The 27,363-nt window shown below is 42.1% G+C and overlaps 1 protein-coding gene across 14 annotated transcripts in view; it reads right to left on the bottom strand.

Moving 5' to 3' along the window:
* LOC105756570 (zinc finger protein 613-like) overlaps nt 1-19,461 on the bottom strand; it is a 75,061-nt gene extending 55,600 nt beyond the window's left edge. For 6 of the 14 annotated variants that reach the window (XM_023736439.1, XM_023736438.1, XM_023736425.1 and 3 more), the window contains exon 1: nt 10,885-11,220. Coding sequence is in view for 7 of the 14 variants with exons in the window: in XM_023736433.1 (XP_023592201.1) it covers nt 7,970-9,021; nt 10,885-10,980; nt 11,257-11,383; nt 14,278-14,292 (1,290 nt within the window). In the remaining 7 variants the exon portion in view is untranslated. Of the gene's footprint in view, nt 1-7,103; nt 9,022-10,884; nt 11,221-11,256; nt 11,492-14,277; nt 14,481-15,071; nt 16,890-16,981; nt 18,106-18,126 lie in introns of those variants that run through there. The other 8 variants (XM_023736433.1, XM_023736430.1, XM_023736435.1 and 5 more) reach the window with 8 other exon arrangements.
* Between the last annotated feature and the right edge of the window lie 7,902 nt (nt 19,462-27,363).

The following is a 27,363-nucleotide window of genomic DNA, read 5'->3' as shown; positions in this document are numbered from 1 at the left end:
CAAGAGTTGTAAAAATGAAGACGGTGTGAGACAGTGGCAGCTGTACAAGAGATGGGAACCACAGGACCAGCAGTCAGCTTTGGTCGTGTTTTTTGGCCCACAAATAGAGACAGCTGAGCACCTTTAGACAGGAGGCTTGCTGGGAAAGTGGATTGCCTCTGGGCACTTATAAGCACAGCCAGAAGAGCTGTAAAACTTGACCGAGCAGGGGAAGGGCCAGGGAAGGCCCAGCAGCAGGTGAGAGGGGCAACAAAGCCCAGAGACCCATGACAGAGAAGGGCCTGCAGGCAGGCACAGCTCAGAGGATGGCCTGCCAACTAGCACTGATAAGAAACTAACAGCTGTCTTGGATGGAAGCTGTCCTGACTGACGATCTGTATCTTGTTACCTGAGTTGTATCCTGTTACTTAAATGTTGATCCTGATCCTGAGTTGTAACCTGTTACTTTCCTAATAAACCACATAATCATAAGTATGGTCTATGTGTTCTGTGTGGCCACTGCAATGAATTATGAACCCGGCTGAGAAGTAGAGAGTCACGTGGCAGGAATGACTGGTGTCAGAAATGGTGAAAAAGTTGGAGAATGGAGGTATGACTGACCTCTGCATCATAGGAACCAGCTTTGTGCTGATCTTGATTTTCATCTCTCCTGTATGTAGACACGCCCAGACACTAGATTATAAGGGCATACAGCTAGGGCATGGCAGGGCATGATATAAACCTAGGCAATGTGACTTCAGAACGCAATCCTAACTACTATATAATAATACTGCTTCTCAGCTCCCAAGGGACTGAGACCATGAAGACATGAGAAAAGGTGATCTTCACTGGGACCACAAGGATCCTGGGTTTAGGAACAGAGGCTGTGTAAACCAGGCATAGGTATGCACTTGACCTCATTCATCTGGGATATCAAGATTTCAGAGATGAGTTTAGAACCAGGTTTGCAGGGCTCAGGGCAGGCCTGGCCATCCCATTCTTGAACCCTGATTTGTCATTTCAGAAAATGCAATGATCTGACTTGCCATGGCAGGATGAGTAGTGTGGGGTTTTCAGTTAACTTTACCGAAAAGAATTTGTTCTTTGCCCCCAGTTCCTGAGAGGTAACTCTAAAATCTGTAATATCCTGAGTAATTGAGGTGTCTTTGTTATGTAGGCCAGTACCTGAGAGCTTGTGCTAATGAGTGGGGGATTTCCAAGCCAGAAAGACCGCCTTTCTGGCTCAGGGCGGGAGTACGGGGTCATGATTCAATCCATCATGCCTTTGCAATGAGGCTCCAATAATGACTATAATAAAGCCAATAAAAGCTCTGGGAAGGAAGTTCCATGTGTTTCCTGGCTGGCAGAAGACACCCATGCACACAGGATGGTGGTAGCATAGTCTTTGGGACATTGTGACAATGGCATGGTAGTGCCAGACCTCCTCATTTAACTTCCTACGGGGAAGGAGAATCAAGATCAACATCAGCCCAAGGCTGATTCCTATGAGATGGAGGTCAAACATAGCTCTACCCTCAAATCTTTTTACCAGTTCGACACCAGCCATCTCACACACCTTCGTTCTTTTACAAAGTCTCATGCTTTGAGTCTGAAGCCATTGCAACAAATTCTGCTTCTGACACTAACGAATAATTTCTTTTATAAGGATCAGCACAAAGCTGGTGCCTATGAGGTGGAGGTTAAAGATATCCCAAATGTCCAACTTTTCCAAACTGCTACAGCACTCCATCATCTCTAATATCAACTACTCCTCCTTCTCTCAGTACTCTCCCTCCTGTCTTTGGTTTCAGTAATTCACTACAATGTCTCATAGAACCCATCAACTGTACTTACAGTTAAACGGCTTTTTTGGGAAGTAACAGGGTACAACTCAGGATGAGGATCAACCTGGAAGCAACAGAGCAACTCAGGATGCAATTCCTTAATCAGGACAGCTTCTTCTCACCCTCTGCTGCTGGGCCATGCTAGCGCCCTTCTGCCACCAGGCCTGCTGGGGGCCTTCTCGGGCAAGTGTTATACCTCTTAGCTCCATGGGTCAGGAAGCCCCACTGCAGCCGTCTCACACCTGTCTCCTGATTCCTGTTGTCCAGCGGTACTACTGCTCGTTACTGCTGTGCCACTGTCTCTCGCTGTCTTCTGTCTTACAGCTCCTCTCTCTATCTCTGTGTCTCCCTTTAAGTCTATCGGGATGGCAAAACTGACCAATCCTATTGTTAGGGTTCCATATACCTTATTTGCATGGTTCCACCCCCACAAGGGTGCCATGCACATTACTGACATTATTAGCAAGCTATCCATTCCCCTTGGTGGGCCACAAGCACCTCATTTGCATAGTCCCACCCAGTTATTTGGTGAGAGTTGCAAAGACTATGGTTGTTGCTGTTGTTAGGTGCCATCGAGTCAATTTTGACTCATAGCCACCCTACGTACAACAGAACCAAACACTGCCCAGTCCTGCACCATCCTCACAATGATTGTTGTCCTTGAGCCCATTGTTGAAGCCACTGTGTCAATCCAGCTCCTTGAGGGTCTTCCTCTTTTTGCTGACCCTTTACTTTACCAAGCATGATATTCTTCTCCAGGGGCTGATCCCTCCTGATAACATGTCCAAAGTTTGTGAGACGTAGTCTCGCCATCCTTCCTTCTAAGGAGTATTCTGGTTGTATTCTTCCAGGACAGATTTGTTCATTCTTTTAGTAGTCCGTGGTATATTCAATATTTCTTCGCCGACACCACAATTCAAAGGCATCAACTCTTCTTCAGTCTTCCTTATTTATCATACAGCTTTCACATGTATGTTAGGTGATTGAAAACACTATGGCTTGCGTCAGGCACACCTTAGTCTTCATGGTGACAGCTTTTCAACACTTTGAAGAGGTCTTTTGCAACAGATTTGCCCAATGCAAGGCGTCTGTTGATTTCTTGACGGCTGCTTCCGTGGGTGTTGACTGTGGATCCAAGTAAAATGAAATCCTTGACAACTTCAGTCTTTCCTCCATTTATTATGATGTTGCTTATTGGGCCAGTTGTGAGGATTTCTGTTTTCTTTTCTGTTGAGGTGTAATCCATACTGAAGGCTGTGGTCTTTGATCTTCATCAGTAAGTGCTTCAAGTCCTCTTCACTTTCAGCAAGCAAGGTTATGTCATCTGTATAACGCAGGTTGTTAATGAGTCTTCCTCCAATCCTGATGCCCCATTCCTCTTCATATAGTCCAGCTTCTTGGATTATTTGCTCAGCATACAGATTGGATAGGTATGGTGAAAGACACAACCCTGATAGACACACCTTTCCTGACTCTAAACCATGCAGTATCCTCTTGTTCTGTCCAAACAACTGCCTCTTGATCTATGTACAGGTTCCTCATGAGCACAGTTAAGTGTTAACGAATTCCCACTCTTTGTAATGTTATCCATAATTTGTTCTGATCCACGCAGTCGAATGCCTTTGCACAGTCAATAAAACACAGGTAAACATCTTTCGGGTATTCTCTGCTTTCAGCCAGGATCTATCTGACATCAGCAATGATATCTCTAGTTCCACATCCTCTTCTGAATGCGGCTTGAATTTCTGGCAGTTCTCTGTCGATGTACTTCTGCAGCCGCTTTCGAATGATCTTCAGCAAAATTTTACTTGTGTGTGATATTGATATTATTCAATAATTTCCACATTTGGTTGGATCACCTTTCTTTGGAAGATGCATAAATATGGACCTCTTCCAGTAGGTTAGCCAGGTAGCTGTCTTCCAAATTTCTTGGCACAGACAAGTGAGCACTTCCAGCACTGCATCCATTTGTTGAAACATCTCAATTGGTATTTCGACAATGCCTGGAGGCTTTTTTTCGCCAATGCCTTCAGTGCAGCTTAGACTTCTTCCTTCATTTCCCTTGGTTCCTGATCATATGCTACCTCCTGAAATGGTTGAACATCGATCAATTCTTTTTGGTATAGTGACTCTGTGTATTCCTTCCATCTTCTTTTGATGCTTCCTGCATCATTTAATACTGGGGAAGAGAGGGTGGGGGAAGATGCTGATATGACTATGATTCAGCTCTAACAATAGCTAAACAGAGACAATTGTGGTTGTGAAAACTGTAATGGTCGAAGCTGCAACTGTCAAAGACTGGATTAAGGAGAAGGCCCCTACAAGGCTAGATCAGTACAGTGGCAAAACCTAAAGTCCCTTAAGAGTTTTGGTATGCTGATACCTTAGGAGAGGCTCAGAGCAAGAGATACAGTCTTTTAGTCCAAAGATGCCAGACGCAAAAAGAAGTGAAGCTGAGATGACACACATTTGGAGAACCTGGCCAGATCGGATGGATACCTGCGGCAGACCTGCATGGCTGGCATCTGAGTGACAACGCTGTGAAAGGAGTTACTGCCCTAGGGAGGAATTGTTAATAACTGGTTTAGACTGTAATCCTACTGAATAAATGTACAAGGAGGGGAAAATAACACTGTAAATATTAAATATGTGAAAGAACCCATGGCAAATAGGCTAGAGAGTGGTCCTTGGCTCAATGAGTCCCTTTACGTGGCCTTTTGCATTGGTTCTTTGGAAAAACAGCTTGGGAGATATTTTCCCCCAAGCCCTGAGTTGTTTACCTGTGTCTAAATTCTTTGCAGTAGCAATTTGGGGGGAGGGGGGAGTCCCAGGGTATATCCTACCACAGAGAGTTTGTTACTTTTGTCCAGGGGATTTCTCTGGTTCATTGACATTTCCTGGGTAAGCTGTAAATAACTTGATAGTTTGAGACTTCTGCCTGGTAATTAACAAGAGCTGAGTTGATTGACATCTCATGGGTAACTAAGGATTGGCTAACCCCCAGTCTGGTGAGGGAGGCCTCACCTTGTAGCTAATGAGAATTGTGAAATACAAACAGTAGAAACACAGAAGACTGAAGGGCCTCCTGGTGGAGAGAAAGATGCTGGCTAAGATCTGGGCTGGCAGAGAAGCAGAGCCACAGACAGCCGAGCAGTCCCGAAGCAGCTACACTGGCTATAATTGGGCCAGTTAGCGGCAGAGAGGCCGACATCAGAGAGACCTTGTAAAAATGGCATGGCTGGGGCATCTGACCTCCTCTAATTTGACAAGCAGGAAACATCATTATCAATATCCACAGCCCAAGGCTGATTGCTATGAGGTTAGACATGCCACTACCTTCTAAATTTTTACTGATTTTGACACCAGATGGCCCTCCCATGGCACTCTCTACTTCTCTGCTGGGTTTGATAATTCATTGCAATGGCCACACTGAACTCACAGACTATACTCACCATTATAGGGTTTATTCAGAAGTAACAGTTTACAATTCAGGTTCAGGAACACTCAGGATACATTCTTCGATCGGGACAGCCTCTTCCCAGCCGTGCCTGCAGGGAGGTCTCTCGCCCTTGGCCTGGCCTCTGCCCTGCTCAGGCAAGTGCAATAAAGCTCTTTTAGCTCTGCTGATAAATACCCAGAGGCAGCCAACTCCACTAGTAAACCTCAGCCCGAAGCCTGACCCAGCTCTAGTACTGAAGGACAGCAAACCTAGCTCTATCAAATGTCTGGACACACCCTACTCTGCCAGCAACCTCCTGCCTGAATGCACTCAACTTCCTCACTCTGTGCAGTCTCCTACTGCCATTTCTCTGCTGCCACTTCTCACCATCTTTGGTGTTAACCTGGTTCCAGGAGCTTCTTAGTGTAGGGGTCCTGGTCCAAATGACATGCCCCACTCTTGGCTCTTCTTTCTTGGTGTTGGTGAGATCCTCCCTTCCTGCCTCTGGGATGGCTTTTTTAAGCCTAGCAGGATGGCAAAACTGACTAATCCCCTTGTTAGTTTCCATACATCTTATTTGTATGGTCTTACTACCACAAGGGTGCCATGCACATTATTTACATTATTAGCAAGCTATCCAATCCCCTTGGTGGGCCACAAGCACCTCATTTGCATAGTCTCACCTAGTCATTTGGTGGGAGTTACAAAGACTATGGCTAGAAGTAATTCATTGCACCTTAGACCACCCCCTGGCTCTCTCAGACATTGGCTTTCTTATACCTGAAAATTTAAACTCCCTCTCCCAACCACTTTACCAGTTTAAAGCAGTCATTAACTATTAGTCCTTCAGTAGGGCAGAGTCCTCAGGGTGAGGTCACCCAGGTACCAGCCACTGAGGTCTGCTGTAGGTGTCTCACCTGATCTGTTCAGGTTTCACCTTTACTGGCCTCTGATAAAATTTCACTGAGAGATTATTCACACTCACAACTGAATCATATAATCTTATCAGTATCTTCCCCCACCCTCTCTTCCCCAGATCCATCAGGAAAAGAGGAATCTATTCAGTGGGGATCCTCCCTTGTCTCCCTCATTTTGAGCGTAAGCAAACTCACCAAAGTGCATAAGCCAGCCACTTCATGCCTTTACCTCCCTCATTTTGATAGCTAATGTTTAAATTGCCTGTCCCTATCAAGCCAGTACCCTGAGATAACAAGCATGCTCCTTGGTCTTGAAGAATCTTCTGTTCCATTTGGAATTTTGAGCATCTGTATCCATAAGCAAATTCCGGACCAGAGCAGGCCATTAAATTGCAGTAATCTACACCAGCTCATGGTGTTAAACATCTTTCTGTTCATTCGGTTGGGTTCTGGTCAGCTCATCCCTAGCCCCTGCGGGCTAGGTCAATGGGTACCAACTATAGGCTCGGGAGTCTGCACACACCTCCAGGCACTTCAGACTAGCCAGCCTTTTCTCTCTCATCTTTAGTCCCCCATGGGCTAGGTCAACATGTACTACTCGTAGACTTGGGAGTACATACAACTCCTTGTACTTCAGACTAGTTAGCCCTTTCTCTCTCTTTCATCCTCAGCCCCCATGGGCTAGGTTAAGGAGTACCAATGGAACCCATCTCTTCAGTGCTGAACTTTCCCCATTTCTACTCATGAGTGGACCCAGGTGGTCACCACAGGTGAGCATCCTAGATTGTCTATACTCGCCAGCTCCCTTTAACTTCTAGTCTTGGAAGGGGGTTCTTCTGATGGGCACTGACTTTTCCTGCCTCAATGTACCTAAAGGCAAACTGCTTGCTTGCTCAAAATTTAAAAATGTAAACTAATCATTTTTTATGCAGATCTTTCCTTCAAATGCAAATTTCCTGTTCTCTCAGCAGTTCTGGGTGGGTCTGCACATCTTGTCAAATGCAAATTTCCTGACTCCCAAGGGATAAGCAGGGGCTCAGGTATACACAGGGCTACTGCATTGAAATGAACAGCCTATGTTTCTTTTGGGCAAATTCTAGTTCCCCTTTTAGCATATCTAATCAATTATTGGCTGAGTGGAGTTACATACTCTCTGTAATCTATAACATTTAATATTCATTTCTATCATACATTTAGTGTTCTACAACACAAAGGAGGAGAAACATTCAATATCCATAGTACATTCAAATAAACATATAACCCTTTTTAAAACATTCTAGTTTTATTTTCTCCATCTCTTGACTATCAATTTCATTCGTATGTATTTGGCCTTGAGCCTCTTGCTGGGTGGAACCAGTAGACCTTGGCCCCCTATCAATCATATTGTTTAATCAACCTGGCTTTTGCCCCAGGCCACTCCAGATGCAGCTTTTCTCCTCTCAGTTGCAGCATAACATCACTTTCTTTTCAGCCATTTGTCGCACATGGGGTCACAACAAGAAGCAACATTCCAGGTATCGATCATCTTTTGTTTTAAAAATCCATGGTACTTAATTCATCCACAGGCATGAACTCAGACTTTCATTCATTCCATTGACACAACAGAGCAACTGATGTGTATGATTTTGCTTTAAAATCAGATTACATCTCGATATCAATGCACATATTTATGTACAATGAGCATATCAGGCTTTCCCCAGACTCCTGCATATGATTCCCCTCAGGATACACTTTGTAGCCATACAATGAAGTAGAAATTTTTGCTAGTCACTAGCCCCAGTGAATTTATCTCAGTTTATTCCTGGGTTTTGTGGCACATAAAATAAGACATAATTGGTCATTGAAGGCACTACCACATTCACTGCATTCATAGGCACTACCACATTCACTGCATTCATAAGGATTCTTTGTTGTACTAAATCAGTGTTATTATCTGATGTGTCACTTCTGGCAAGAGGCTGTCCCAAAAGGACTACGTTCCTATTTGATAGGAGTCCACTCATGTTTACTGATGTCTGAGCTGCCACAGAAGTCATGTGCACAGTCACTGTATTAACAGGGCTCTTCTCCTGCATGAGATCACTGGTATGTGATGAACTGTGATGAGCTGCAGAAGGGTCTTTCACTTTGACTGAATCTACACATTTCTCTCTTGTGTGTATTCTTCTATGTTTAACAAGGAAATACATATAGGCAAAAGTTTTTCCACACTCATTGCAGCCATATGGTCTCTCTCCTGTGTGAGATCTTTGATGTATAATGAGCCTTTGCTTCGTGGGGAAGGCTTTTCCACATTCACTGCATTGAAAGGGTTTCTCTCTTCTGTGGTGTTTCTGATGTCTAATGAGACTTGACTTCTGAGAAAAAGATTTTCCACATTCAGTGCACTGAAAGAGTTTGTGACATTTCTGATGTCTAATGAGCCAAGACTTCTTGATGAAGGCTTTCCCACATTCACTGCATACATGCAGTTTATCTACCTTTTGAGTTTTCTGGTGCTTAATGAGTTGGCACTTAGTGGTGTTGGATATCCGACTGTCAGGGAATTTAGAGTCAGTATGAAACTGCTCATGGTCAGCATGGTGAAAGATTTTCTCACCTCTGTTAAGCTCAGCAGAGTTGTTTATTTCATAGTTTTTGCTCTGTTTGACTAAAGTTAAATTTGACCTCACAAATTTTTCGTGTAAGTCAAATATACCATGATTTGGCGTAAAGGGAAGACGACTCTTGTGCTGATGAACAATATTTTCCAATGTATTATGTTCATAGCATTGTTTCATTTTATCCATCCTGTTTTCATTTTTCATGTGCTCAGGAAGATGATTATCAAATATCCAGATTTCTAGGAAAGAAGAGAACAATGAATCCTTCCATCATCTCCATTAGGAATAAACTGATTAAAACGTGCTTTGATGTAAAGTGGCTCTTTAGTGACAACCCTATGGTATGAGTGTAAATAAAACTCCACACTCAATATTCCTTGCACACTGCTAAACACACAATAATATACACAACGCTAACAGTAAAGGCAGTTAGTATAGAAACAAGGATAGATCATATATAACAAATAAACACGGACTTAGCTGCTTCCTAAAAAAGGCCAAGCGAAATGTGTACAGACTGTAAAATACAAGCAAGTCACTGTGAACAGCAAACAAGGGGGATGGAGGGCCACCTGCTCCAAAATGGTGAAGTACAGATTCATTCATTCCACAAATCTGTACTGAATGACAACTATGCAGCAGGGAAAGTTGGATTTGAGAACAATGCAGAATGCTACATTTGGGACAAAACAATTTTGGCACACACAAAGTAAAGGTACTGGTGGTTCACAAATGTTCTTTTTGTTTACAGAGCCTATATTCTACTTTGGTAAAATTATTTAAAAAAGCAAGGAAAAACATAAAGAAAGTTAGCTGTAGATTGTGAAATGTGGTTTGAAAGAGAGGGTAGGGAGAAGGAAATGAAGATTCATTTTGGAGGAAGAGGTTCACTGATGGATTGTTTCCAAGGTTGGGGGGTTGGGTTAAGGTAAAGAAAGTAAGGAATCAAGAGTTGTGGCTAAGGATTTGACTTCAGTACTATCTTTTAACAAGATGAGAAATTATAATTTCTGAATTAACTGAAATAACTGAAGCACAGAATGTTCAAGCAAACATTCTAAAACATATCAATTTCCAGATGGTTATTACACATCCAAGTACAGAAATGAAACTCACAAGGATTCATAAATATTGAGAAAAATTTTGACTGGAGGTAAAAATTCGAAATACTTTAGTATATAAATACGACTTAGGGATAGAGAATAGAAGAAGATCATGTTCAGAGAACAAAAGTTTTAATCATTCTAACACATAGAGCTTTGTAACTAGAACAGTCTCCTAAGGCAATGAAGTGAATACAGTGATAACATTTACAATGAATTAGGAGAAAGATTAGACTTAGTAAATATACAAAGAAATTAAGTTGAAGTAGATGTTATTATGATCTGGTTTATGCTGGATCTGAGAATGTAGGATTTTAAAAACGATTTTTCAAATGAGTAAAATACACAGAATAAAATTTATGTTAGACAATATCAAAAGAGAATGGAGGAATTTTAAAGGATTAAGAGAACAAATGAGAAAATGAAAATGAGTACCTTTGGAGAACCTCAGAGTGGGGGAAAAGAGAAGATGAGGAAGCAGATAAAGGCACAATGAGAGACCAGCTTCCTGTGGGGGCACAACATCCAAGGAGGGGTTGGATGTAAGCAAGTGAAATCAGTATTTCTCAGTGGGGATCACTTCTCAGCCTTTTGGCTAAGATCAAGTGCAGTATTACCAATGGGGGAGGAAGGTGCCATACTCAGAGGACAGTTATGAATTCAAAGTTCTGTCTGTGGAGAGAGGCCTAGAAGGTAGAATTTCACAGCAAGAGAGGTGGAAGGATACAAAGAATGTAAAAATCTAAGAATCCTATGAATAAGCAAACTATGCAAACAGAAGTATAAAGATGCATGTCAAATTAACAGGGCTCTGATCACAGAAGGGATACATGGGTATGTTTTTCTCTAAACTCTTACAAAGAAAAAGATGACTCACATGAGAGAGGGGTATGTGGAGGCACTGTTATGTATCCCCAGACACCCTCATAGCTGAGAACAGTCTCTGACTAGAATGTGACTTCCATAGACTTCTCCCACTGCTGCTTTCCGCTCACTCACCTGAAAACGTTCGACTATGGCTTTCGTCTAACACAGTCCATGGCTGTTCTCCTCGTTCCAACCTGGAGAGTGCATCTGGTTTGCTAACTTCATACCCTGTTCATGGGAAATCACAGAATCTTAGACTCACCAAGTTGGAATTGGGTTTGTGAAGACTACAGAATGCTACACTGGTCAAAAAACAATATTCAGTCATATGAAGTAAAGGTTTTTCTCTCAGGAGAGGGAGAATAGACCCACTTATCTCAAGGTGCAGGGTGGACTGAGAATCTACCACTTCAGAGCAGCAGACAATCCAAAGCTTGCAACAGTTAAGAAACGAAAGGTCAGTGACTAGCCACCCTCTGAAGGACACAGGGGAGCTGTCCTCACCCATGGACACCAGGTTCCCATAGTTCTCCAACATCACATCCCAGTACAAGTCCTTCTGAGCAGGGTCCAGGAGCTGCCACTCCTGCCAGGTGAATTCCACAGCCACATCGCTGAATGTCAGTGACGCCTGTAATAACAGGGTTCCATTTCATGACGTTACTTCTTTTTGATGATATGGTTGAAATGTGAAGAAAGTTGTTCTGCTGATTTCCTCTATATACCGCATATGCTGCATCTATATATTGAATGTTGTGTTTTTTTAATACCTTGTAAAAGAAGCAAAATTCTAACAAAATACTCTGTATTTGTGTATTCAATCATCCACTCATCCATCAAATCAGAAGTTCCTATAATGAGTAGCAGTGAGATCCTCTAAGTTAGAAACATCTCCCATTCACACACACACATGCACATAATCATGTGTATGTGAATATGTATCTGTATACATGTTGATATATGTGTGTGTGCGTATATGCATAGTACATGTATATACATACGTGTCTGTGTGTGTAAGTGTGTATATGTATTTGGCTATCTATATACTAAGAGATAAATAATTGTTAGCGACAGCTGGGAGAATAAAACATGTTCCTACATTCAACATGAGCCTTCAGAGCCAGTATCAGAATCTACAGAGAAAAGACCTCAGGTCTCTGAATTACAAGAAATGACATCTTTAATAAGTGTGTTTAATTTGTAGAAAGGAATTAAAGAAGCTATTAAAAATATTTAAAGAACAAGAGACAAGAAAATTGAATGGATTTGGGAAAAATAATAAACACACACACACATTATATATACACACACGTATGTATGTGAACAGACAAGTTAACAGCACATAAATACACTAAACAGATAATTGTCAGCTATAATTTACAATTTAAGAAATTACTGAAAATGTAGAAGAGAGTGAGACAGAATATAAAGGAAAGGTTAGTAAACATGAATAGAGTGAGAATGTCTAACATATGCCTGTTCATAACTTCCGAAAGAGAAAACAGAGTAACGTAGAAGCAAAATCCAAAAATCTCACTCTGCGCTCACAAATAAGTTTTTACTGAACAAAAGACCTGTGACAGGCAGATTCTAAGACAGCCTCGTGGTCATATTCACACCTTTGTACAGTCCCCTCTTCAGCATGGGCTGCCCTTGCAACTTTCGCCTATCTAACAGAATACGACAAAAGTGATGGAATGCCATTCTGTCATTAAATTACATATTAGATATGTTACTTCCGTACAGCTGGTTTTGAGGAAGCAAGTTTCCGTGTTTGGGAGACCCAAGTGGCAAGAAACTGAGAGCTTCCTCTGGCCAACATACAGTGAGGAACTGAGGCTCTCATGAAACTGAATCCAGGCCACAACCAAGTGAGCTTGAAAGGAGACCCTTCCCCATTTGAGCCTCAGACCAGACCCCAGCCCTGGCCAACACCTTTACTGCAGTCTTGAGAGAGACCAAGAAGCAGAGCACCAAGAGAGGCTGTGCCTGGATTCCTGACCACAGAAGCTGCGAGATAGTGAATGTGAGCTGTTTTAAGCCTCTAAAATGTTGGAACACTTTGCTGGGAACCAACAGGTAAGTTACACAAGACCTAAATGTAAAAAAAAAAGAAACAAGGTATAAAAATAATGGAAAAAAATACAGAATATATTTATGACACAGGTGAAAAGCCAGAAAGGGAAAACATGAAATTTAAAACTTCTGCATGGAAAAAGACAAGTGACAGTTTGGAAAAAAAATTTTCTAAAAAAAATTTAAAAAAAGATCAATACACAGCGGATAGAAACAACTCCTTTAAATCAGTAAGACTAATCAGAATTTACAAATGAGCAAAGGATACCTACAGGTATTTCAGAAAACAAATAATCTAACTGGCCAACACAAGAAAGATCTCAACTTCACCAGTAATAAGAAAAATCCAAAAGAAAGCAAGACCGGAAAACACTTGACCATACAGACTGTTGAAGAGTGATAACACTTGATAACACCGCAATAACAACTACTGGAAAGATCAGGGACACTGGATGCTCTTTCATATCATGTACTAGACACTCTTCTAAACAGACTAATTTCATCTCCACAATAACCGTATGGGACTCCTTTATCATCATCCCCATTTCACAGACAGGAAAACTCAGGTGTACAACAACTAAAGGGCATGTGGAAGGTCACAGACCTCCTACTTCCAAATCTCTACTCAAACACCAGTTCATTGAGAATCATTTGACAGCTGTGCATTGCTCCCATTTTACAAGTATGCTTACGTTTAACTAATAGATAAACCTAGACCACCACAAGCTAAGTCCATAGGTTAACTTGTGTTGGTCTCCTGGTCTATTCCTACAGGGGTCTATGAAGAATCCGGGAAGAAACAGCCATAGGAAACCTTCTTTTGCATTATGAAAATGCTACTGTTCAGGACACTGTCCACCACATCACCTACAGGAAGAACCATCAAAGAAACTTACTCAGATAAAACTCCCATGAAATATTAAAATCACCTGAGGCACTAATCTTCTTTCTCCCCCAAAACCGGGCATATCATTTAAATTATAATGATTCTCTTATGTTGGCCAGAGAAATATTACATGTTAGTTGACAGCTTACACAACCCACAGGATCATCCAGTCACATATTATGTTCAATGTCAATAATTTACTGTTAATCTCATGAACAATATATTCTTGAATCTACTTTGCCTGGTGTTGAAATCAGAGTCTAAGTTTATTTCTCTCCACCTCTGACTTTTCTAAATTTATACATTTTAGATTAACTGAACTAACCTTTTATCAAAAACCAAAAACCAAACCCATGGCCGTCGAGTTGATTCTGACTCATAGCCACGCTATAGCGCAGAGTAGAACTGCCCCATATAGTTTCCAAGGAGCAGCTGGTAGATCCGAAGCCAAGCTGGTCAGCAGCCAAGCCCTTTACCACTGTGCCACCAGGGCTCCAAGGGCCGCCAGGCCTCTACAAATCCATTAGGGAACAAAGAAAAGCAAAAAACAAACCAAAAGTCACCTGGTCCTCGACCATTTTCTTTTATTCTTGTGACATGACCAGCATCCAGGATGCTGTGTTTTCTGGATCAGCTCTAAATTATCATTCAGAAATCTCAGTCTCCCTTGAAGGGTGTCCCCAGAAATGACAAAACCCAAATCTTGGAACCTCTTCCTCCTTTCTTCAATAGATTCTATTGCTGCTGGAAAGTCAGGACCTGTAGGCTGAAGAGAAAATTCAATGTGAGTGGTTGTAAAAATGGCATGGCAGCGGTGTCCGACCTCCTCTAACTTCACAAGGGGGAGGGAGAATCAAGATCAACATCCCAAGGCTGATTCCTATGAGGCAGAAGTGAGACACGCCTCCTCTCTTTGCCATCTTTGCCAATTCTGACACCAATCGTACCCCCACAAGGCATTCTCTAATTCTCTGCTGGTTTTGATAATTTATTGCAATGGCCACACAGAACTCACAGACAATACAATGATTATGAGGTTTATTAGGGAGAGAACAGCTTACAATTCAGGTTCAGGAATGCTCAGGATACAGTCCTTCCATCAGGACAGCCTCTTCCCAGCTATACCCACAAGCACGCTTCTCTCTGGCCCTCAGCTTCTGCCCAACTTGAGCAAGTGTTACAAAGCCCTTTTAGCTCCACAGATAAATGCCCAGAGGCACGCCACTCAGTCAGGAAGCCTCAGCCTGAAGATGCCCAGCTCTAGCTACATGGGTCTGCAAACCTACCTCCACCAAGTACCCAGAGGCACCCTACTCCGCCAGCAAGCATTCTGCCCGAAGGCATTCAGATTTCTCACTCTGTAGGCCGGGATGCCCACTGCGCTGTCTCCTGCCGGTCTCCTCCCGGTCTCCTCCCAGTCTCCTGGAGTCTCCTGGTTCTCTTGCCTCTGCTTCTGCTGTTTCTCTGCCATTGCTTCTTGCCATCTTTGGTGCTACAGCACTCTCTGTCTCCTGGTTCCAGGAGCTTCTCTGCATAGGGATCCCAAGTCAAAGGACTCACTCTGCTCCTGGCTCCTCTTCCTTTGTAGTGGTGAGATCTTCTCTCTTTCTTGCCTCTGGGATGGCTCTTTTTAAGCCTAGTGGGATGGCAAAATTGACCAATCCCTTCATTAGGGTTCCTGAGACCGTATTTGCACGGCCTTACCCAATCACTTGGGTAGGAGTTACAAGACCATGACAAGAAAGGCCACATAAAAGTGATCCATCGTAACACAGTGATACATTTCCCCTAGGCACAGATGTTGTCATTGCTTTTGGCAATCACCTTACCAAAAAGTCCCCAATATTGTTGAGTGTCCCTTTATTTTGTGCCCCAGAACATTTTACATTCGTGGGGAATAAAACGTAAGATCCAGAATTTGCAGACATATCGGTTAAAAATGTCTTTTCAAAAAATGGATAATCAGATATACATGTGAAAGAAGAAAATAAGGTTCATCGCTACGTCACAATGTACACAAATATCCATTCCTGTTCAACTGTGATGCTCAATGAAAAAGCAAATCCATAAAGTTTTAAAAAGGTAAGATGACATTAGAGTATTGAAACATATTTTAAACAGGCCACCTATAACACTAACATGAAGTGAGGACCATTCTGCTGCAGGAACTGTTAAGTGGTACAACTTCTTTAGAAAACACTTAGGCATCATCAATTAGGTGCAAGTTATACATAAATTTTGACATAACAATTTAAGTTTGAGGTATACATCCAGGTATATATCCTCCCCACCCCAATAATGACTGCATATTTGAACCACAAGTATGGTGCAGTGAATTACTTAATATGGCTCCTTTAGCCATACATGGTCTTATAAGTCCCACAGTAACTGGATTGGACTATGTTTGTGGCCCACCAAGGGGATTAGACAGCTTACTAATTATGCAAGTAAAGTACATGGCACACTTGTGGGTGTGGAACCATTCAAATAAAGTGTATAGAACCCTAACAATGGGATTGATCAGTTTTACCATCTCGATATGCTTAAAGAGAGCCAAACCCAGAGCAGAGGGAGGATCTCACTGCCGCAAGAAGATGAGAGCAGAGCATGTCCTTTGGACCCAGGGTCCCTGAGCTGAGAACCTGCTACAACAGGAAACAGAGAGAAAGAGAGCTTTAACATTGGATACAACACGAGATGGCGAGAAGCAGTAGCAGAGAAATGGTGGCCGTAGAACCAGGACACCAATGTGAGATGGTGTGCTGGTCTTCCTGGCCCATGAAGCAAGGTGGCTACAATGGGCCTACTGACTCACAGAGTGTGAGCCTGAGAGTCTTTGGGCAGGGGGCTTCCTGGCGGAGTAGGGTGTCTCTGGGCACTTGTCGGTGGAGCTAGGTTTACCCACCCACGGAGGAAGACAGCTCAATGCCTTTGGGCCAAGGCTTACTGGCAAAGTGAGGTACCTCTGGGGACTGACTGGTATACCTACAGAGCTTTACAACACTTACGGAAGCAGGGAAGAGGTGAGGCTGAGAGACCAAGAGGCTGAGGGACAGAGAAGAGGCATGCCTGTGGTCACAGCTGAGAAGCAGCAGTTCTGATCGAAGAACTGTATACAGAGTTGTTCCTGATCCTGAATTGTAACCTGTTACTTCCCTAAAAAACCCTATAATCGTAGCATTATCTGTGAGTTCTATGTGGCCATTACAACAAATTAGTGTGGCCATTACAATGAATTATCGAACCCAGCAAAGAAGTAAAGTGTACCTCTTCCCAGCCGTGCCCACAGACACGCCTCTCCCTGGCCCTTGGTCTCTGCCCAGAAGAACTCAGCTTTCTTTCTTCTTGGGCCAGGAAGCCCACCACACCATCTCCTACTGCTGGGCCTCTGCTATCACTGCTTCTCACCATCTTCAGGGTTACAACTCGCTCTCTTTCTCGGTCTCCTACTTCCAGGAGCTTCTCAGCACAGGGATCCCGGGTCCAAAGGATGTGCTCTCCGTTCCTGGCTGTTCTTCCTTGCTGGTGGTGGTATCTTCTCTTTCCGGCTTCTGGGGTGGCTCATTTTAAGCCCAGCAGGATGGCAAAAATGACCAATCACCTCTGGTGGGCCACAATTACCAAATCTGCAGAGTCCTGCCCAATCACTTAGGTGGGAATTACAAGACCATGGTAAGAAAGGCCACATAAAAGTGATCCATTACACTGCAGAGATAAAGATCTGTAACACTGAAGAGAGCGAGAAGCAAGAAACACTAGCAGGAGAAACCAGCAAGAGACGGCCAAGTGTGCTTTGCAGCCCTCGGAGTGAGAAAGCTGAGTGCCTCTAAACAGGAGGCTTGCTGGCAGAGTAGGGTGCCTCTGAGCACTTGGTGGAGCTACGTTTGTTGACTCATGGAGCCAGAGCAGAGTGCCACTGGGCTGACACTTCCTGGTGGAGTGGGGTGCCTCTGGGCATTTATCAGCAGAGCTAAGAGAGCTCTGTAAAACTTCCCTGAGAAGGAAACAGGCAGAGAGGCCAGAGAAAGGCATGCCTGCAGACACAGCTAAAAAGACACTATCGTGATAGAAGAATTTTGAGGGTTCCTGAACCTATATTGTAACCTATTACTTTCCTAAAAAATTCCATAATCGTGATTATTGTCTGTGAGATCTGTGTGGCCACTGCAATAAATTATCGAACCCAGCAGAGAAGTAAAAAGTGCCATGGGAGGGATGGTTGGTGTCAGAATTGGTAAAGATGGCGGAGAGAGAAGACATGTCTGACCTCTGCCTCATAGGAATCAGCCTTGGCTTGTTGATCTTAATTCTCCTTCCCCCGTTAAGTCGAAGGAGGTCAGATGCCACCGCTGCCACGTCATTTTTATAGACCTTCTCAGCACAGAGGCTCAGGGCTAAAGGATGCACTCAACTCCTGGCTCTTCTTTCTTGGTGGTACTGAGGTCCCCCTTTCCACCTCTTGGACTGCTCATTTCAAGCCTAGAGGGATGGCAAAACTGATCAATCCCTTGTTAGGCTTTCATGCACCTTATTTACATGGTGCCACCCACAAGGGTCCTCTGCACCTTACTGGCATTTGCAGCAAGTTGTCCAATCCCTTTGGTGAGCCACAAGCATCTTATCTGCACAGTTTCACCCAATCGTTTTGTAGGAGTCACAAAACCACACATGCCTAGAAGGGCTATATTAAGTAATTCACTGCACTACATCCACTTCACAAGATTCAGCTTTGTGCTGATCCTGATTCTTATCCTTCAGGAATCTAGGCGATTGTTTATGACTCATTACACCAAGAAACCCCCCAGTAGACATTCACATACAAACTTGGGTAGAACTGTGTCATATATGGGAACTCATCTCTATGCTTTTCCTAAACACTAGCAATGGGAACTGAAATTAGACAAACATGAGTTTACTGGGATATGGAACTTTCAAATAAACCAGGGTAAGGGTCATGTTACCAGAGGCATGAAAAATTAACAAAATACAGATTATTAGCAAAGCAAGAAGTGTGAATTTGTCGTTTTGTGGGCCATAAGGTCTCCCATACAATGACTCAACTACGTTTGCAACGGGAGAGTAGCTACAGAGACACGCGTGTTGTGGATTAGCCCTAGGTCTGTACTTAGCTAACCCATGGATTAGATGAGAAAAGACATGATTATCTAAATGAAGAATTTCGCACTACTGCCTGGGGACTATACCGCCTTCTGTCCCAGCAGCTGATTTTCCAACCTTAACTCAACCACTAGGCAGGGGTCCTGGGCTTCCAAAGCTTCAGACCTTACAAGCCTCTGTAGCACAGGCACAGATCACCCCCACCCCCGCATTAATGCGAAATCTGGACCACACACCCTGTAGAAGTCCATCCCTCCGGTTCAAACATCACTGCGCCCCATATTAAATCCCGAACCGGAACCAGACACCGCATTCGCCGTAAATACTACCTCTACCCCTTACAAGAAGAGAGATCAGCAAACATCCCGTACCCTGACAGTCGGGACAGCCTTAATCTTTGTACAAAAGCGCTCATACAATCCAAAGGAATCGATCCCCACCTACTTGCCCCCAAACAACTCCACCACGGTGCTCCCCTCAGGAACTCCATGGGTCCTCACTACACCATGTCCACACACCTCACTTGCCTCGTTCCAAGGACAAAACAACCACTGACTTCATTTTCTCCTAAACTACGATGAGTTCCGAAAAGTTGCACTTCCGTGAACACCTCCCACTTCGCGACCGGTAGTGCAGAATCCTTGTCCGCCTACGGAGGCCGGCGAGGGTTCTGAACGTTTGAAGGAGTGTGGTAAACGGGATTTCCTGTATAGTACTTCACAAGGTAATATGTCTGCGCCGTTTTTAACAAAACTACCTAGAGGCGGCCATATTTGAATACCCGCCGTACAGAACGCAAGACAGACAGCTCTAGAGCCAGTAGTCAGGAATGGCTAGGAGGACAAGAAGCCACAGACACTATCCTGTTTCCTGGCTTCTCGATCCTTACGGAAAATAGATTTCAGCGGCTCCAGCTTCACAAGGAAAACATAGAACCAATCAAATTGATATCAGCGGGCTTGGCATAAAAATAGTATGGCCACGCCCCTTTAAACACTATGTTTAAAAAGAAAAAAAAAAGTTTTCAAACGGACAAGTGAGAATTCAAGTGTCTGTATAGCAGAGACCCTCGACAAGCCAGTAAGCGAACAACCACAGAAATCTTCTGATTGAAAACGGCTTGGGAGAAGCAGCTTTAAGGACAGAAAAAGATTTAGAGAAGGTGGTACTGAATGAGAATGACCATCACAGACAAGGCAAAAGAGCAGATGGGATGAGCCTAGGTTATATTTGGAGTGGAACATAGGGGAAAGTCCTTTAAAAGTGAGGACAGTAAAAGGCAAGTAGATTACCAGGCCGTTCTTCCTAGTCTGTCTTAGTAGGGAAGCTCCGCTGAAACCTCTTCAGCATCGTAGAAACAAGCAAGCTTCCACAGACAGGAGGTGAGTGCACTTGAGGTGCATTTGCCAGGGATCAAACCCAGGCCTCCCACATGGTAAGTGAAAATTTATCCACTGAGTCACCACTGCCCTCAACTTATTTCTCCTCCATTCCATTTCAGACCCAGTTGTCATTATTGCACAAGTGTGGTGCAGTGAATAACTTAATATACCCATCTAGCCATAGTGTCTGTGACTCCCACCAAGTGACTGGGTGGAACTATGCAAATGAAGTGCTTGTGGCCCACCAAAAAGACTGGATAGCTTGTTAATAATGTAAACACAGTACATGGCACACTTGTGGTGGCGGGACCATGCAAATAAGTTGTATGGATCTCTAACGAGGAGATTGGTCAGTTTGCCAAGCCACTAGGCTAAAGAGAGACCTAAAGACAGAGAAAGGAGCTATAACACAGAAGAAGTGACAGACAGCAGGGCAAGATGGCCGCAATGGGGCTTCCTGACTGATGGAGGTAAGAAATGTTAACACTTGCTGGAGAAAGCCCTCAACAGGTCCCAGTGGCAGCAAGGCCGCTAGTAGGGCCTGATGGCAGTGCTCAAAAATAAGCTGACCTGGTCAGGGAACTGTGTCCTGAGTTGTTGTTCCTGTTATTTCCGAGGGGATTTTGATCCTGAGTTGTACCCTGTAACTCCTCTATTAAACCACATAACTATGAGTATTGTCTGTGAGTTCTGTGTGGCCACTGCTATGAATTATCAAACCCAGCAGAGAACTAGAGAGTACTGTGGGAGGGACACATGTTGTCAGAATTGGTAAAAAGGTTGGAAGGTGTCTTAGTCATCTAGTGCTGCTATAACAGAAATACCACAAGTGGATGGCTTTAACAAAGAGAAGTTTATTTCCTCACAGTAAAGTAGGCTGAAAGTTCAAATTCAGGGCATCAGCTCCAGGGGAAGGCTTTTTCTCTCTGTCGGCCTTCTCATCAACCTTCCCCTGGACTAGGAGTTTCTCTGTTTAGGGACCCTGGGTCCAAATGACGCACTCTGCTCCCGGCACTGCTTTCTTGGTGATATGAGGCCCCCCTCTCTCTCTGCTCACTTCTCTCTTTTATATCTCAAAAGAGATTGCCTCAAGATACAATCCAGTCTTTTAGATTGAATCCTCCCTCACTAACATCATAGAAGCAGGATTTACAACATATAGGAAAATCGTAGTGGGTATTCCATTGTGTGGATATACCATAATTTCTTTATCCATTTGTCCGTTGATGGGCACCTAGGTTGTTTCCTTATTTTTGCTACTGCGAACAGTGCTGCAATGAACATGAGTGTGCATATATCTATTCATGCGATGGCTCTTATTTCTCTAGATTATTCCAAGGAGTGAGATTGCTGGATTGTATGGTACTTCTATTTCTAGCTTTTTAAGGAAGCACCAAATTGATGTCCAAAGTGATTGTCCCACTTTACATTCCCATCAGCAGTGTATAAGTGTTCCAGTCTATCCACAACCTCTCCAATATTTATTATTTTGTGCTTTTTTGATTAATGCTAGCCTTGTTGGTGTGAGATGGTATCTCACTGTAGTTTTGATTTGCATTTCTCTAATGGGTAATGATCATGGGCATTTTCTCATGTATCTGTTAGCCGCCTGAATGTCTTCTTTGGTGAAATGCCTATTCATATCTTTGCCCATTTTTTAATTGGGTTATTTGTCTTTTTGTTGTTGAGGTTTTGCAGTATCTTGTAGATTTTAGAGATTAGACACTGATTGGATTTGTCATAGCCAAGAAGTTTTTCCCAGTCTGTAGGTTGTCTTTTTACTCTTTTGGTGAAGTCTTTTGTTAAACATAAGTGTTTGATTTTTAGGAGCTCCCAATTATCTAGTTTCTCTAATGGTGTTTGTGCATTGTTACTTACGGTTTGTATTCTGTTTATGCCACGTATTACAGCTCCTAGCATTGTCCCTATTTTTATTTCCATGATCTTTTTCATTTCAGATTTTATATTTAGGTCTTTGATCCATTTTGAGTTAGTTTTTATGTATGGTGTGAGATATGGGTCTTGTTTCATTTTTTTGCACATTTATATCCAGTTATGCCAGCACCATTTGTTAAAGAGACTTTTACCCAGTTAATGGACTTTGGGCCTTTGTCAAATATCAGCTGCTCATAGGTGGATGAATTTACGTCTCGATTCTCAATTCTGTTCCACTGGTTTATGTTTCTGTTGTTATACCAGTACCAGGCTGTTTTGACTTCTGTGGCGGTATAATAGGTTCTAAAATCAGGTAGTGTGAGGCCTCCCACTTTGTTCTTCTTCTTGAGTAATGCTTTGCATATCCAGGGCCTCTTCCCTTTCAATATGAAGTTGGTGATTTGTTTCTCCATCTCATTCATAAATGCCATTGGAATTTGTATCAGGATTGCATTGTAGCTGTAGATCGCTTTGGGTAGAATTGACATTTTCACAATGTTGAATCTTCCTATCCACGAGCAAGGTATGTTTTTCCACTTATGTAGGTCTCTTTTGGCTTCTTGCAGTAGCATCTTGTAGTTTTCTTTGTATAGGTCTTTTATGTCTCTGATTAGATTTATTCCTAAGTATTTTATCTTCTTGGGGGCTATTGTCAATGGTATTGATTTGGTGATTTACTTTTCAAAGTTCTCTTTGTTGGTGTAGAGGAATCCAACTGATTTTTGTATGCTTATCTTGTATGCTGATACTTTGCTGAAATCTTCTATTAGTTCCAATTGTTTTCTTGTGGATTTTTGGGAGTTTTCTGTGTATAAGATCATATCATCTGCAAATAGGGATACTTTTACTTCTTCCTTACCAATTAGGATGCCCTTTATTTTTTTCTTGCCTAATTGCTCTGGCTAGGGCCTCCAGCACAATGTTGAATAAGAGTAGTGATAAAGGGCATCCTTTTCTGGTTCCCATTCACAAGGGGAATGCTTTCAGACTCTATTCAGGATAATGTTGGCTGTTGGGTTTGTATAAATTCCCTTTGTTATGCTGAGGATTTCACTTCTATTCCTATTTTGCTGAGAGTTTTTATTATGAATGGGTGTTGGACTTTGTCAAATGCCTTTTCTGCATCAATTGATAAGATCATGTGGTACTTGTCTTTTGTTTTATTTATGTAATGGATTACATTGCTGGTTTTTCTAATGTTGAACCATCCTTGCATACCTGGTATGAATGCCACTTGGTCATGGTGAATTTTTTTTTTTTTTTTGATATGTTGTTGAATCCTATTGGCTAGAATTTTGTTGAGGATTACTGCATCTATGTTCATGAGGGATACTGGTCTGTAATTTTCTTTCTTTCTTTCTTTGGTGTCTTTACCTGGTTTTGGTATCAGGGTTATGCTTGCTTCATAGAATTGAGTTAGGGAGTATTCTATCCTTTTCAATGCTCTGAAAAACCTTTAGTAGTAGTGGTGTTAACTCTTCTCTGACAGTTTGGTAGAATTCTCCAGTGAAGCCATCAGGGCCAGGGCTTTTTTTTGTTGGGAGTTTTTTAATTACCTCTTCAATCTCTTATTATACATATATTTAGTTGTTCTACGTCTGTTTGTGTTAGTTTAGGTAGGTAGTGAGTTTCTACAAATTTGTCTATTTCCTCTAGGTTTTCAAATTTGTTGGAGTACAATTTTTCATAGTAGTCTGTTATGATTCTTTTAATTTCAGTTGGGTCTTTTGTGATATCACCCATCTCACTTCTTATTCAGGTTATTTGCTTCCCCTCCTGTTTTTCTTTTGTTGGTTTTGCCAGTGGTTTATCGATTTTGTTGAACTTTTCAAAGAACCAGCTTTTGGTATTGTTAACTCTTCTGTTTTTCTATTCTCTATTTCATTTATTTCTGCTCTAACTTTTATTATTTCATTTCTTCTGGTGCCCATAGGCTTCTTTTGCTGCTCTCTTTGTATTTGTTCAAGTTGTAGGACTAATGTTTTGATTTTGGCCCTTCTTTTTGGATGTGTGCATTTATTGTTATAAATTGACCTCTGAGCACTGCTTTTACTGTGTCCCAAAGGTTCTGATATGATTTGTTTTCATTCTCATTTGATTCTGTGAATTTCTTTATTCCATTCTTGATTTCTTCTATAACTCAGTAGTTTTTGAGCAAAGTGTTGTTCTGTTTCCATGTATTTGATTTTTTTCCTTGCTTTTTCTGTTATTGATTTCTATTTTTATCGTCTGAAAAGTGCTTCATAATATTTCGATATTTTGGATTCTTTTAAGTCTTGCTTTGTGTCCTACTATGTGGTCTATTCTGTAGAATGTTCCATGTGTGTTGGAAAAGAAAGTATTCTTGGCTGTTCTTGGGTGGAGTGTTCTGTGCATGTCTATGAGATCACGTTGGTTGATTGTGCCATTTAGATTTTCCATGTCTTTATTGAGCTCCTTTCTGGATGTTCTGACCTTCACCAAAAGTGGTGTATTGAAGTCTCCTACTATTATTTTGGAGCTGTCTCTCTTTTCAATGCTGTTAAAGAGTTTATGTATTTTGGAGCCCTGTTTTTGGGCGCATAAATATTTATTACGGTTATGTCCTCATGGTGTATTGACTCTTTTATCATTATATAGTGTCCTTTGTTCTCCTTTGTGGTGGATTTTGCTTTAAAGTCTATTTTGTCAGAGATTAATCTTGCCACTCCTGGCCTTTTTTGATTGTGGTTTGCTTGATTTTTTTTTCCATCCTTTGAGTTTTAGTTTTTGAGTGTAAGGTGTTTCTCTTGTAGGCAGCATATAGACAGATTTTTTTTTTTTAAATCCATTCTGCCACTCTCTGTCTCTTCATTGGTGCATTTAGTCCATTTACATTCAGTATAATTATTGATAGGTATGAGTTTAGTGCTGTCATTTTGATGTATTTTTTGGTGTGTCGGCAGTTTCTTTGTTGCACTTAATTTTCTGTGCTGAGTCATTTTTCTTTTTGTCTTTTTCCTTGTTGTTGATTTTATATTTGCTGAGTCTTTATGTTTTTCTTGTTTTTTATTTTGATGTGTAGGATTATTAGTTTCCTTTGTAGTTACCTTAACGGACTTGCAATTTAAACATTTGTTATCTAAAATGAGGAGAGGTAAAGGCACGAAGTAGCTGCCTTAAACATTTTTTAAGTGTGCTTACTCTCAAAATGAGGGGGACAAGGTAGGATTACCACTGAATAGATTCCTCTTTTCTGATGGGTTTGGGGAAGAGAGGGTGGGGGAAGATGCAGATAGGATTATATAATTTAGTTGTGTTGATTGTTAGTAGGTTTGTGATTGTAAAACCTGTAATTGTAGGAAGAGTAACTGTGAAAGGATGGACTAAGGGGGAAGCACTGCTGGAGTGGAGGATAGCAGCCAAATCTAAAGTCCCTTAAAAGTTTTGCTATGCTGATACCTCGTGAGGCCCAGAGGCTCTCACTGAAAGAGAATGATTTTCTCCGTGTTAAATTTTATCAGAGGACAGATTTGTTGATTCTGAGGCAACTTTTGGAGAACCTGACCAGATCAGATGGACACCTGCAGCAGACATGAATGGATGGTACTTGAGTGTTATGGATTGAGTTGTCCCCAAAAACTCTGTCAACTTGGCTAGTCCATGATTCCCAGTATTGTATGATTGTCCACCATTTTGCCATCTGATATTAATGAGGTGAGATTATCGGCAGTTATGTTAATGAGGCAGGACTCAATCTAACAGATTAGGTTGTGTGTTTTAAGTCAGTCTCTTTCTAGATATAAAAGAAAGAAGCGAGCAGAGAGACATGGGGACCTCATACCACCAAGAATCAAGAGCCAGGAGAATAGTGCCTCCTTTGGCATCAATTCTTTGGTCTTCCTTATTCATCATTCAGCTTTCACATGCATATGAGGTGACTGAAAACACCATGGCTTAGGTCAGGTGCACCTTAAGTCTTCAAGGTGACATCACTGCTTTCTAACACTTTAGAAGAGGTCTTTTGCAGCAGATTTGCCCAATGCAGTGCATCTTTTGATTTCTTGACTGCTCTTTCTGTGGGTGTTGATTATGGATCCAAGTAAAATGAAACCCTTGACAACTTCAGTCTTTTGCCCGTTTATCATGATGTTGCTTATTGGTCCAGTTGTGTGGATTTTTGTTTTATGTTGAAGTGTAATCCACAATGAAGGCTGTAGTCTTCGATCTTCATCAGTAAGTACTTCTTCACTTTCATCAAGCAAGGTTGTGCCATCTGTGTATCGGAGGTTAACGAGTCTTCTTTCAATCATGATGCCCTACTCTTCTTTAGTCCAGCTTCCCGGATTATTTGTTCAGCGTACAGATTGAATAAGTATGGTGAAAGGATACAACCCTGATACACACCTTTCCTGATTTTAAACCACGCAGTATCCCCTTGTTCTGTTTGAATGACTGCCTCTTGGTCTATGTACAGGTTCCTCATGAGCAAAATTAAGTGTTCTGGAATTCTTATTCTTTGTAATCTTATCCATAATTTGTTATGATTCTTTATGATCCACACGGTCGAATGCTTTGCATAGTCAATGAAACACATTTTTCTGGTATTCTGTGCTTTCACCCAAGATTTATCTGACATTATTAATGATATCCCTAGTTCCACATCCTCTTCAGAAATCGGCTTGAATTTCTGGCAGTTCTCTTGTCAATGTACTGCTGCAACCACTTTTGAATGTTCTTCAGCAAAATTTTACGTGTATGTGATGTGATATTAATGATATTGTTTGATAATTTCCACATTCTGTTGGATGACCTTTCTTTGGAATGGGCACAAATGTGGATCTTTCATTTAGTTGGCCAGGCAGCTGTCTTCCAACTTTCTTGGCATAGACGAGTGAGCACTCCCAGCACTGCATCCATTTGTTGAAACATCTTGTCTTAGTCATCTAGTGCTGCTTTAACAGAAGTACCACAAGTGGATGGTTTTAATGAAGAGAAGTTTATTTCCTTACAGTAAAGTAGACTAAAGGTCCAAATTTAAGGTGTCAGCTCCAGGGGAAGGCTTTCTCTTGGCCTTCTCATCAGTGTTCCCCCAGACTAGGAGCTTCTCGGTGCAGGGACCCCAGTCCAAAGGACACACTCTGCTCCTGGCACTGCTTTCTTGATGGTATGAGGTCCCCGTCTCACTGTTCACCTCTGTCTTTTATATCTCAAGACACTGCCTCAGGATCCAATCCAATCTTGTAGACTGAGTCC

This window comes from Trichechus manatus, unplaced genomic scaffold, assembly GCF_000243295.1.
Source record: "Trichechus manatus latirostris isolate Lorelei unplaced genomic scaffold, TriManLat1.0 scaffold00087, whole genome shotgun sequence".
In the NCBI taxonomy this organism is placed as follows: domain Eukaryota; kingdom Metazoa; phylum Chordata; class Mammalia; order Sirenia; family Trichechidae; genus Trichechus; species Trichechus manatus.
Note: the sequence above shows the minus strand (reverse complement) of the source record. Positions and strands in the feature narration are given on the sequence as shown.